The 14,128-nt window shown below is 45.1% G+C and overlaps 1 protein-coding gene across 2 annotated transcripts in view; it reads right to left on the bottom strand.

Moving 5' to 3' along the window:
• The window catches only part of LOC147444673 (putative glucose-6-phosphate 1-epimerase), a 53,130-nt gene extending 44,583 nt beyond the window's left edge, over nt 1–8,547 (bottom strand). The window contains exon 1 of one of the 2 annotated variants that reach the window (XM_086527206.1): nt 7,914–8,547. In XM_086527206.1, the coding sequence (XP_086383332.1) occupies nt 7,914–8,048 (135 nt within the window). In that variant the 5' untranslated portion in view covers nt 8,049–8,547. The remainder of the gene's footprint in view (nt 1–7,913) is intronic. The other variant, XM_086527207.1, reaches the window with a different exon arrangement.
• Nucleotides 8,548–14,128: the final 5,581 nt, after the last annotated feature.

The following is a 14,128-nucleotide window of genomic DNA, read 5'->3' as shown; positions in this document are numbered from 1 at the left end:
ATAAAGCCAAGCCGGCACGCAAAGGTATTGATCCAAAGACCCTCATTTTCCCTTCTTTCTCTCTACCCGGTGTAGGTGTTGGTGCATCTTCAAAAGGTCCAATTCGTCGCCAAAAGACCCTTACCACCTCTTGGGACCCAAAGAAGAAAGAAGAGGTGGATGCGGCCGTGGCCCGATTCTTCTATCACGACCATATCCCATTTGTCGCAGCGAGGTATGTACATTGTTTTATGATTCATCAATCTTCTCTCTCATTTCTTCCGTTATCGTCGTTTCCACTTTTTTGATACTAACCTCTTCTATGTTTGATCGAAATAGGTCGGAGTATTGGAAAGTCATGGTGCAACAGATAGGAGAGTATGGCACCGGCTATGTGCCGCCATCTTCAGAGGCTCTCCGAACCACCTTGCTCGATCGAGAGAAGGCTATCGTGGAGCAAGCAACCCTCAACATTCAGCGTCTTTGGGCAAAACATGGCGTTTCCCTCATTGCTGACGGGTGGAGCGATACAAGGAAGAGATCTATCCATGGTCTCGTCGCATACTCCAGTGGAGAGATGTACTTTGTGCACTCTCATGATGCCACTGAGAGTGGCAAGTCCGCCAATGTCCTCTCTGCAGAGTGGACAGCGGCCATAGAAACCATCGGTGAGCAACACGTGGTGGCCTTTGTCACAGATGGGGAGGCATCAAACAGGGCAGCAGCAGCTATCATAGAGGGCCACTATCCGCATGTGACAGTGTGCTTTTGCATGGCACACTGCTTGAACAACCTTCTGAAAGACATCGGCAAGCTAGACTGGATTGCTCCAGTCATTGCTGATGCAGTGAAGATGGTTACTTTCATCAACAATCACAACTTGGTTCGGAGTGAGTACCTCAAGAGGTCGGGCGGCAAAGTGCTTCTAAAGTATTCAGATACCCGCTTCGCATTCAACTTTCTTCTTGTACGCAGGCTGTCTGAATGTCAAAATGCGGTCCGACAGGTCTTCATCAGTGATGAGTTCACCACCTCCCCCTATGCAAAGACAGTTGCAAGGATTTTGTGCAAGGATAAGGCAGAGGATCTTGAGTTCTGGAAGGAGCTCAAGAGTCTAGATTCACAGGTAAAACCGGTGGTTCATTTGCTTCGAGTTCTGGATGGCATGGATCCTTGCATTGGCAAGATTTATGAGGCAATGGACCGCATGATTGAGCAGCTTGCACAGCTTGAGCCGAACGCAGAGCGATATGAGGAGATCCATGCGCTTTGCAGCTCGAGGTGGAATTCATATGCCTCTCCTTTACACGGGGCAGCGTACATGGTGGATCCAGAGTTCCAAGGTGCAGGGCAAGAGACAGATAGGGAAGTCATGAACCAATTTACAGAGATCTTAAACAAGATGGTTCTAGACAGAGATGGGCGACGCATTGTCAGAGATCAGCTGAGACAGTACAGAGAGATGCGAGGGTCATTTGGCAGTCCAGATGCTCAGATTGATCGCAGGAAAATAGGTTCAGTGCTTTGGTGGGAGGACTATGGCTATGATGGCCCTGAGCTTCAGAGATTGGCGATCCGTATTCTCAGCCAGTCAGTTAGTACCTCATGCTTGGAGCAATTGTGGAGTACGTTTAGCCACATTGCTTCCAAGAAGAGGAATCGGCTTGGAGTGGAGAAGGCTAATGATCTTGTCTTCGTCAGCGCAAATTTGAAAATGCTTTGCAAGAGTACAGACAAACAGACAGATCCTTTTACACAGTGGGAGATGGAGCAAGAGGCTTCTCAGGCGGGTGGAGATGCACATCCACCAACACCAGGTACTTCATCTCTGGCTGAGATCGAGCCGGACCTAGACCTCGATGATGAGGAATGGGAGGATGTGCATGATTTACAGCCGGCTACTACGGATTGGGAGGCCTCTCAAGCTAGTGGCTCTTGAGTCTTGAGTCTTTGCCATTTATCCACCTTTTTGTATGGTTGCTTGAGCCTTGCCCTCTTTGCCATTTGTAGCTACTAGCATCTTTATGGTATTTGTCACCTTCAGTCTTTTGGTATTGTGGTCACTGAAGTCTGGTTTGAACTTTGCCCCCCTTTGGTTTTTTTGTAGCACCTTGGCCGCTGGCGGCCCTTGAGGCTTGTTACTATGTTAGCCATAATTAATTCCAAAGTGTTATCTCTGACTACTACTCTTGCAATTATTTGAGAGCATTGTGTATGTACTATGGGCATTGTGTTTGCTCATTGTTGTTCATCTGGCTATGTTGTTCATCTGGCTATGTACTCTGGAGTCTGGGCGCCTCACATCCCAATCAAGTCATAATAAGGTTAAATGGTCTTCGAATCGTGTTTTTTGTGGGTATTAGAGTCAAAGGACTCTAATACTACTTGTATTCAAACACAACGCTAAAAAAAATAATATTTGGGTGTTTTTTTAGCCTGCCGTTCCCGTTCCGGGCCCATTCCCGTTCCCCCGTTCCGCAGGGAGGCCCGTCGTCGTTCCCGTTCCGCGTTCCGGGTAACTCTGCTTAGTATAGATGCATATCCTCCGGTTGCAAACAGCATGATCATAAGCATTCCCATCAGGATCCATCAGAATCCTTCAGGAGAATTTTCCAATGCATTTAGCCTATTTTACCTATTTTTGACATTTTTCACTTATTATTTTTAAGTGACTTTGATTGGAAAGTAGGTAGGGCAATTTTGCTAAGTTTGTATGTAAGCAAACTAGAGCTAGCACTATTTGGTAGAAGAGGCAACAGGAGCCAAGCCCAGCACGCAACTTCTCAACAAGACCCCTTGGTGGATTTCCTCCAAGCAAGAAGAACCTTTCCCCTAGCGTTTTCTTCATCCACAACAACCTAGCATTTCTGAAGTGCATCAATCACCTAGCGTTTTTGGAACTCTCATGCTTGGCGTTTTTCCTTATGCCTAGCGTTTTTGAGAAGCTTCATAGACCTAGCGTTTTTGGCAGTTTCAGCAGGGCGTTTTCAGCATTGAAGCACCTGCAAGTTCAACCCTAAAGAGTAGCAGATTCAACCCTAAGAAAGTAGCCGATTTAGCCAGGAAAGACCATCAATTTTCAGCCTTAAGAAACCTCAGTTTTCAGCCCTAAACCTGCAAAATTTCAGCGTCAAAGACACACAGAAACAGCCCCTAAAATCAGCGTTTTTGGACTAGCCGCAGATTTCAGTCCATAGCGTTTTTGGACAGCAGATACCAGATTGCAGATTTCAGCCCATAGGTCGGTTTCGTCGTCCCCGTCATCATCGCCGACATAGCCTAGACTTGCATCAGTCACATGCATTCAGTTTGTACTAGATTGTGCAATCATAAGTAGACCATTCTCGCCGACGAGAGTGGGGCCTTCGGAGGAGGGTTTTACGTCTCTGGTGTCGTATTTCTCTTCTCTCTCTATCTCTCAGTCTCATACACTTGCACACACAGTGTCCATTCACTTTGTTTGTGATCATAGCACTCTCTCATTAAGAACAGAAGGCTCTCCCTTCCATAAGAACAAAGGGAACCTTGAGCACAGTTCGGAGTACTCATCTTGAGCAAAGCGCAAACATTCATTCCGCTGCACCTTACATTGGTATCAGAGCTTTGGCAGTGTTCTGTATCACTCCAGGAAAGAACCACAAGAATCACAAGAAATTTTTTTTGCTTGTTGCGATCGCACGAACCCAAGTTCGCTTGGGCGTGTCGATTCCTAATCGTGTTTTTGAAGAGTGACAGGAATCCCAAGAAAGAAGGGCTTGTCCAACCTCCCCTTGTCTCTTTTCACTCATTGAGAGCGGACCGTGCACTTAGGGGCCGGCCAATTGACGTGAGGTGGGAAAAAGCAACCTTGGTGTGAGCGCAAGGCCGCCAAGGGGTGCGCCCGCGGAAAGGAGTAGAACTCGGGTGAAGAGAAGATCCTTCTCAAACGCGGTTTGCAAGCAAAAGAAAACCTCAAGAACCTCAAGACCCCAAGAACCCAAGTTCCTCATGAACTTAAGACCCACAAGAATCCACGACTTCAGAATGGTCATCACTCGAAGCGGAATGGACACTTTGCTTGGAGGTGATGAGCATGAGAGAGGCGAAGAATTTTCCCCACCAGGAGGTTTTTCCGACCCTCCCCCTTCCCCATCTACGACCAGGATTGCACTAACTCCTATGAAGGAGTTTCCGCAGTGGTTTATGGACCGAAAGTTAGAACACGAAGAAAGAAGGGCAGCCATAGATCGTGACTACAAAGAAAGATGGGCAGCCATAGATGGTGAATACGATGCAAGAATGGAAGCCATAGAGCGTCAGTACAACTTGGAAGAAAAAGAAAGTGAAGCCAAATTTGATCGAGAGAACAAAGCAAGACAAGCAGAATTTGATCGCGAGAACAAAGCCCTCAAAGAAAAGAGCGACCGACACATGAAAGAGTTCTTGCGACTCTTTTCTCAAGTTCAGGCACAGATGCAAGCGAATCAGGAAAAGGAGACTCTCTCACTCTCTTCTTCTCCAAAGCCAGACACACATGATTTGCATGATGATTTGAATGACAATGATAAGCATGATGATTTGGATGATAAAGACGAGCATGATGATTTGCATGATCACGATGTCATTTCTCACTAGCATGATGAGTTGCATGAAGAAGATGTGATTGTTCACAAGGATGATGTGTTAGTTGATGCTTTTTCTAGCGAAGCTAACCTCGTTACAGATTCGATCAATCACAAAGGATCGATCTTGGCTCTCGAGCCTAGGTCCAAAGAGCCCTCACAGGAAGTATTATGTGTTCGCATGATTGATACGCACGCATTGTTCGAGTGTTTCATTCGTGATCGTTTCCTGTATTTTAGTCAGAGTCTTTATGTGATCCCTTCTCTTAGGCATGAAATATTGTACGTTGGGCACGTTTCACTCATGAATGAGCACGAATGTATGCGCATTTTTCATGAAAAGCTGAAAAGTATGTATGTAAGGAAGTCACATTCCATGTCTCTTCCTTGGCATGACACAATTGTAGAAAGAGCACATAAACATATGAGCACCAAGCGTGGGCATTTCCGTTGTGAATTGCCACAATTGCTTGCTCTAGATCATAAGAGAAAGATTCAATCCCATTGTTTGCGTGTAGTGGTCAACGGTTTGGTATTCCGTCTATTGGTTCATTTACATTGCATGCACAGTCTTTAGAGAAGACAAGATTTTTTCCACTCACTTTACATGGAATGGGTATGTTCATGGTTTTGTGTTGGAAATGGTTTCAGGAATTTTCAGCCATGGAGATTCTTGAAGAAGGAAGAAGCACGATCTAGACGAAGTTGAAGCATCGAAGGAGCCACAGAAGACTTTGTGTCGCTTTTGGCGCGGCCCAAAGAAGCAAGCGTTGCAGACCTTTATGAAGTTCAAGTACCGCACGACCCACATATCAGAGTGGGCGAGCGAAGAGTCCCTTCCAGGACTCCGGATGCTGTTGGCGATCTCCCTCGACGCCATACAATTCGGTACCAGTACCTCACTTTGAAAAGGAGGGGATGTCACGTGACACATTTAACCCTATGTGTCCATAGACAACCTACAGCATGATCAGGGTTCAATCAGTCCAGTCAGTCTAAATTAGAAGTGATCTGACACTTTTTGTGAGTCTATTCGTAGACCGTGCATGCCCAGTCACTTAGTATAGATGCATATCCTTTGGTTGCACACAGCATGATCATAAGCATTCCCATCAGGATCCATCAAAATCCTTCAGGGGAATTTTCCAATGCATTTAGCCTATTTTACCTATTTTTGACATTTTTCACTTATTATTTTTAAGTGACTTTGATTGGAAAGTAGGTAGGGCAATTTTGCTAAGTTTGTATGTAAGCAAACTAGAGCTAGCACTATTTGGTAGAAGAGGCAACAGGAGCCAAGCTCAGCACGCAACTTCTCAACAAGACCCCTTGGTGGATTTCCTCCAAGCAAGAAAAACCTTTCCCCTAGCGTTTTCTTCATCCACAACAACCTAGCGTTTCTGGAGTGCATCAATCACCTAGCGTTTTTGGAACTCTCATGCCTTGCGTTTTTCCCTATGCCTAGCGTTTTTTAGAAGCTTCATAGACCTAGCGTTTTTGGCAGTTTCAGCAGGACGTTTTCAGCATCGAAGCACCTGCAAGTTCAGCCCTAAAGAGTAGCAGATTCAGCTCGGAAAGACCATCAGTTTTCAGCCTTAAGAAACCTCAGTTTTCAACCCTAAACCTACAGAATTTCAGCGACAAAGACCCACAGAAACAGCCCCCAAAATCAGCGTTTTTGGACTAGCCGCAGATTTCAATCCATAGCGTTTTTGGACAGCAGATACCAGATTGCAAATTTCAGCCCTTAGGTCGGTCTCGTCGTCCCCGTCATCATCGCCGACATAGCCTAGACTTGCATTAGTCACATGCATTCAATTTGTACCAGATTGTGCAATCATAAGTAGACTATTCTCGCCGACGAGAGTGGGGCCTCTGAAGGAGGGTTTTACAACGTCTTTGGTGTCGTATTTCTCTGCTCTCTCTATCTCTCAGTCTCATACACTTGCACGCACAGTGTCCATTCACTTTGTTTGTGATCATAGCACTCTCTCATTAAGAACGGAAGAGCACTCATCTTGAGCAAAGCGCAAACATTCATTCCGCTGCATCTTACATAATCTAACTGAACTGAACCCATGTCATGAAGTAGCTTGCCCACGTACACATAGGGTTAGAGGTGCATGTGACAGGACGGATCCAATCATCCTCCACAATAAAAATCAAAGGAAGGCACCAATAAGTAGCCGCATGTGACCATTCCAACTTCCCAAAGGCATCATCCAGCTCGAACTCAACCATCTGCGAGAAAAACTCAAAAGCCAAACTCTGTATCTCCATCAGATTTTGTTCGATCAGTGCATCAAATTTTGCTCAATCAATGCATCTATAACTGACACCTTTATCCAAGGACGGTCTTGCATCATTTGGAATCTATACCATACCATCAATGACTCCTCTGGACCAATAAACACAAGGCCCATCAATGAAGAACACGTCTACTCTGAGACGCCCCGACCGCACTGGATACACTAGAGATCACCACTGGCCAATAGCAAAGAAGTGAGCTGGCAACAGCATGGATACAGGAATTTTTGAAATGGAGGCATAACGAGGAGAGTAATCAAAGCCCTCCTCCAATTGATATGTGTGTGTGTGTGTGTGTGTGTGTGTGTGAGTGAGAGAGAGAGAGAGAGAGAGAGAGAGAGAGAGAGAGAGAGAGATGTGGCAAGCAGCTTTAGGATAGAGGAGCATATGAGTGGCTGGGGTCCAAACGAGAGAAGATTTAGAGACTAAGAAAAGTCAAGAAGGTTAGGGAGGTTGGTTAGATGTGATTATATGCTCCCACCCCATTTGCAGGTAACGCGAATTCAAGCCTCATCTTCTACCGTTCTAACCTTTGGCCCAAGAGCGGCTCATATTTTTGGCCCTCATCCTTCACTGGATGATGAAACATCAACACCCTCTCGTAGTGGTTCTATTGAGGTTTTTTTAATTGAGCTCTTGAAAAACCACTCCGCGCATTGAGTAGATCTATCACCAATGTGCCTAGTATGGCACCTCTTTCCTACAGAGGTGCGTGTCTCTGCTGAGTGAGATATTCAACATGAGAGTACGTCTCCATTTTGGGTCATTTCGTGTGTGTGTGTGTGTGTGTGTGTGTGTGTGAGATCAAACAAAAAGTCTCCATTTTGAGCCCCAGGATGACGAAAGCGTGCGCAGTTGAATTCATTTTTGTTATGACCAACAGGGTCCGCATACATCATAAACAAGAAGGAACAACAGTAATTGAACAGCTTCTAACCAAGCTCGTCATTGAACCTGAAAATGCTAAGCAAGCTAACCAACACGATTTTTACAGATAGATAGAAGGAAGACCTCATGATGGGTTACCTGTGCGAAGAAGCCACGGGGATCCCTCAGAATAACCACATCCAGTCCATGGGCATCCTTTGTCAACTCCACGGAGGCTTTGTGGCCTTCTGCGGGCTTGCCGACAACTGGTTTTTCAGCTGCAGAAGCACTCATGATCTCCGTGTTCAAACTCAAAGCCTGATATCATACAAACGTGTGCGCTGTCACACAAATTCTTAAGATCAATGGCTTGGATCGCAAAGTGAGTGTTAGCGCATGCCGTCGCCAATGAGTCAGAGCTCGATCAGTGAAAAGCTATGGTGACCTGAGCAGATCGAAGGTCATAAATCACGCACAACAATTTGAATAGCCCGATGGACAGATCACTGAATCATGTGAGAAGGAGGGAGTCGCAGAAGACATGAAGCACAAATGTCAATACTGCACAGGAAGACTTTGTCCAGGAATGGGAAAAGCAGAGTTTTAAAATAGAAGATTGATGCTTGTGTCACGTGTGTGTGTGTGTGTGTGTGTGTGTGTGTGTGTGTGTGTGAGAGAGAGAGAGAGAGAGAGAGAGAGAGAGAGCTCAGAAGATCTGTTGGGAGCCAACATAACAAGCCTACAACGGGGAGTCCTGCATTTTCATAGGAATTTCAAAATGGATGCGATGAGAGGATGTGCTAGGCTAAGGCAAGGGTCATAGTTGGCGAAATGGTGTCAATGGTAGTATGCTCATTGTCAAGGGTGATCATACATTGCCACATACCCCTGGTTTATTTTTGACAGGCACCCTTGCCCTTCAGACGTCCAATATTTTATGATTTTCTGGGCATTTCAGTGGGTTGGTTCACATTTTCACCAAAAAAAAATGGGCTAAATACCCCAAAACGTCTAAAAATGCTTAACCAAAAGCAACCGTGCAGGTTCCCACACTCCTTCGTTTAGCAGTCTAACAAGGTTGTGTTGATCAAACAAGAACAATCTGTATATTGCACATTGATAACCATCGACAAATCACAAACAAAGCGTAACAATAATCTATTGACTCTAAGAAATTTTTGAACGTGTGTTGGGAGTATCGCCATCCTAATCAGTGTTTCTTCCAAGTTGACACATGCTTAGCCGTCCACTCATTGTGTATGCTCCTTGGCTGCGACCCACTATAGAAAATGCTTTAGTTGGCTTAATTTACAATCGTAGGGCATCCATATACCAATGTGTACACACCTACTATGTTCTTACACCTAAGCTTCGTAATCGTATTACATGTGTGCATGCTCTAACTTGGAACCAAACGATCACATCGTTCCTTGATGTTCATGGTGGGTTTAGAGGGTGTAGCAAAGGAGAGAAGGGTGTGGCGCTCCTCTTCTCTTATAGGTTCCAATCAGGAGGAAGCACTATGTAGGCACGAGAAAAGTGCACAGAATATTGGATACATCATTGGTTGAGTGTGAAGTTTGCAGCAAGCACAAGCCTTGCTAGTAGCCCCCACTACACTTTTTTGCCGTCGAGTGGGGGTTATTAAGATGAGGTCAACGCATTAGCCACCACATTCTCCATCTCAAGGGATGTTATTGAATGGTCAACTGAAAACTTTTAATGATGTTGCCCATTTGGTGTGCCCATCAAAAAATGAAAGGCTAGCAAAGCAAATAATTGATGCTCTATTGACGTGTTTTCATAACAAAATCACAAACACTACTTTCAAATTGTACAATAAACATAAGTTCTTGATCATGATGATGTATTTTAGTTCGGATGGTTTGAGTTTGCAACTTTCGAAGGCAATAGGGTGATTATGCTCAAGAGTGTAGCACCAACTCCCTTACAACTTACATCAGTAACAACAATGAAAAAATTGTATAAAAAACAAAGCGAGCTAATGTGCCTTGTATGAAATTTTATGGACAAATCTCCTATTGTAGCTACACAAGCCAAGAAAAGACCTTAAGTCTTGTGGATTCTTACATTTTGGCCACGATGTCATGTTCGTAATTCATCGAAATCCATGATCCACTCCGGTTCATGTGGTAAAATAGGACATTTAATAAAGTCTACAAAAGTAGATTGATCAACGACATTGTTGTCATGTTTGTAAGCGTTTGTGTAGCCTACTGGATGGTGAGGTAAAGTCATGAAGCAACAATTTCTTAAAATCTCCTATGCAATGAGTGCTTTGAATATAAAAACACCCAAGCTCCTAGGATATCTAGGCCAAGATTGAAAGAATCTTTTAATCTTGACTCTCATATTGTCATTTAAAGCTTCCAAAGCCTACTAGATCCTTTGCAGAACAAGAGCAAACATCGTAGGAGCAGAGTTGTTTCTTCTACATGCCAACATCCGTGGCGAAAATCCATTGCCCCAATCCCTTCAATCATGGAATTAAAAAAGCCCTTGCACTGCTCGTTGTCACATTGTGATGGTTGTACTATTGTCCACCTTGAATACCTCAACCTCATGCCGACGCATCGCCCTCATTTGCCCAAGAGGCGCACAATTAAATGATCTCCGGCCACAAACCATTTCATGTGCCATTTTATCTGCCTGTGGCACCGCCTACTACAACAGCTCCCTAGTTTGCTTGACATTTAAAAGAAAAAAGAACTAACCCTACTCTACTAGCAGCTTGGTACATTTACAGTGATTTGTTCAACAGATGCCCCCAAATCTCGTCCCTGGGTCACAACCTTGGTACATTTACAGTGATTTGTTCAACAGATGCCCCCAAATCTCATCCCTAGGTCACAACCTTGGAATTGATTTCCTCCACCCTTTAAAAAGGCAATCGAAGAAATTGAACTCAAACAGACAAGACGGTAATCGTAAATGATCAATCTATGTAACCAGCACACGAAGCATGTAATCTTGCCTTGCACATAACCCCGTAAATAAGAGAAAACTTCCTAAATCTCTGAGCGTGTAACATTTAATGGCCTAAAATCTTTTGTGTAGCGGAATTTAGCATGAACATAGTGGGCATTTCATTAGAGTTGATTCCTAATGAGAATTACAAGAGTGCTTGGGTGGAGAGAGCAACAAAAAGCATAACACCTAGTTAGATAGCATCGACAATACTTTCAAAAGAGAGAGCAATTAAGCTATTGACAACAGTTGAGGACCGGATTTGCATGGAGCCGGTCCCCCCTCCAAAAGGCTTTGTATTATGGTTTCTCCCATCAAGAGAGACATTGTACAATACAATTCTTTGTGTTCCTTCAAGACTAGCTAGTGCAATGAAGATGGAAGCTTCATACACCAAGCAAAACACTTAATCAAACACAACTTGAATTATCCCCGTTCTCAGACCCAAGACCTCACACACCTTCGAAGATGGTGAGAGCTAGCAGGGTATGAGAGTAGATTGAGAGGAAAAAGAAGTATCTTACGAGAAAGAAGTACATCTCCTCACATAATCACTCATATTAGCATAGCTTAGCTTAGTAATTAGCTTGGTAGAGAAGATGAGCATGCATTGAAGCTTGGCTCTTGGTTGGATTTGCATCCACATGCCAAGAGAGTGTTGATGTAGGCTTCTATCTCACAAGCTTGGAGTAGGTGATGAGCTCTCCATTAAAGCTTGGGAGGAGATAGAGTATTTTCCCTTCACACATGGCCAAATGTGAGAGTGTGTGTGACAATGCCAAGCAAAAATCAGCCCCCCCCCTCTCTTGGGCGAGCCCTAGCTGCTAAGTAAGTCTGGCTTTTGCCTCATTGGACCTCCCCAGGTCAAGCCAATAGGGATTAAGCAGCATAAGTGATAGCCTTCTGACATGTGTCCCCCTTTCCCCTTTTGTGAGAGCTTTAGGTAATTAAATAATTAAACTAAACTCTCATTGGACCCCTTTGCCTCCTGCCCAATAGGAATCAGGCAAGCCATGGGGCTCCTGAATGCTCATTGGACCCCTTGGGAGACTGCCCAATAGTCTTCTAGGACACTTAATTCTTATTGGTTTCTTTTATTAAATGTTTTTAAATTAATTAAACTAGATTTACTCTAGCTTATTTCTCATTGGTCCACTTCAAGGGTCTTCCAATAGGAATTGGGCACACCTTGTGGGCATCTGGCCTAGGGAGCTGACATGTGTCCCTCATTCCCTTTGTGTAAAGGGAGCCTGTGTGTGTGTGTGTGTGGCTTTCTCTCTCATCCCCTAGCTTTGGGGCTCGCCCCCTCCCATGTAGGGATGTAGAAAGACTTTTTGGTCACACACTAAGCATCCAATTTTCCCTAGGGTTGACCTTTGGACACAACCTTTGAATTTTGGAACCTTAGCATTTTGGAAGTCTTAATGGGCTGAACCTTAGGGTCTTTTTGGCCCATTGTTTCACATGGCTCTTTTGCAGATGGCCCCCCCTTTGGATCCCTATTTTCCCTCCTTTGGATCCCTACTGTGGCCGGTCTGCTAACTTAACCAATATTCTAGCTTTTTCTCCCTTGGCACTTCCCCACATTAAATGATCAGTTTAATATGAGAAAATCATGTAGGAGAATTAGATATTGATTATTATGACAGAGCGTCTACTATTCTTGCGTCTGTCGCCCTCTAGCTCTACATGCATGTCGTGTGCCTGTTGCGTCGTCTGCACGTGCTCGTTCGCTCCTGCTCTGTGCCTACTGCGATGCCTGCCACCTGCCATTAGCCCCTACGAAAGGGATCTCATTTGATTCTCCTCATTTTTGGAGTTTTTTACAACCGGTACCCCCTACTCGCATGACCCTACTACTCGATCCACCTACCTTGTCATATGAATCTTTTGGGATTCCCTCCTCCGCCTTTTGTGAAGCCTCAACATCATGGCATGCAAGGTGTTCCCAGGCCCCTCATCACATGACCCACATGACATAACGCCACCTCCTCAAGGCTCCACATCCATTGCATTCCCTTCACTGGCGGGGTGCTGCCAACCCCCTCATCATGGTCACACACAAAAATACAACATGTCTCACTTGCCCCCATTTGCTCATCACAACCCCATCACCTGTGGAATACTCCCATCGGCCTCGTCATATGTCCACCTTCAGTGAATCGCTACTTGCCTGGAGTCATACGCCCTTTGGCTTCATAAATTGCCCAACTCACCTATTAGAGAGAGAGAGAGAGAGAGAGAGAGAGAGAGAGAGAGAGAGATTGTATGTAGCCCACTCGCTCTATCTTCCTTTCATAAGTAGGAATCTTTCAAAGATTCTTGCTCAAATTTAGCTCCTCGCACCCGTCTTCATCTTCGTCTGCATGCTCCTTTGCACACTTGCGCACCTGTCTCTGACTCCTTCCTATTGCACTATGCCCATTGGTAGCCGTGCTTGCTCCATGCTTCGCACCCACCTGCAGTAGTCTTTCATGTGACCTTGAGGCCTATCTACAGCACCATGCTTTACACCATCTTGTGCAACATACACATGTCACCCACATATACTCATGTGCAAACAGAGTTGAGCTCCCCAACCCATGGTAGAGAACTAACCACATCATGAGAGAGACAAAGGGCAACCTATTTGCTATCGAGCAAATGAACAAAACTTGCAACCACCTGACGCGAGAGAGAGAGAGAGAGAGAGAGAGAGAGAGAGAGAGAGAGAGAGTGAAAAGAAGATTGTACCACACACTCGCCCATGCTTGTCTAGAAAAATGTCTCTAATGCAACTGGCATGTATGGTTTTGCTCACAGTCCATTGTTTCCTCTACAGTAACCAAGGGGGATCTCTTGAGATTCCCTCTCATAGAACATGTTAGCACACCTACTCGCATGACCCTACTAGTTCGCGCGGCTTGCTGTTTTTTTAAAAAAATTAACCCTCCCCTCCCTTGTCTGTTGTTGCAACCAATCCACACTAGCGAACTGGTTGCAGCAGCAGCAGACCAGGGAGGGGAGGGTCAAATTTTTTTATAAAAAAAACAAGAAGCCGGATTACTGCCCATAGGCGGGAAGGGTGTGCTACCTTGTGGGCAAACGTAGGGAGAGATGCAGGTTCCGTGTAGCTACTGGCGTGGACGAGCATGCGTGGGAATGGGATATTGTAGCATGAACAATTGCAACAAGCGATGATGAAGGCAAGAACCTGCAAACAACAATGTATAGCGGTGGGGGGGGGGGGGGGGATGTGGAGGTGTTGTAATTGTGCAAGGATGGCAAGCATGTGTGTGTGTGATTTTTTTTCAATTTAATGGTAGTGGACGAGTTGGGCAAGCAGCTGCATGACATCGATGGTGAGTAGAGGATCAAGCCGAGGCGAAGGTGCTCCCACACCATGA

This window comes from Adiantum capillus-veneris, chromosome 13 (assembly GCF_014529385.1).
Source record: "Adiantum capillus-veneris isolate H3 chromosome 13, ASM1452938v2, whole genome shotgun sequence".
In the NCBI taxonomy this organism is placed as follows: domain Eukaryota; kingdom Viridiplantae; phylum Streptophyta; class Polypodiopsida; order Polypodiales; family Pteridaceae; genus Adiantum; species Adiantum capillus-veneris.
Note: the sequence above shows the minus strand (reverse complement) of the source record. Positions and strands in the feature narration are given on the sequence as shown.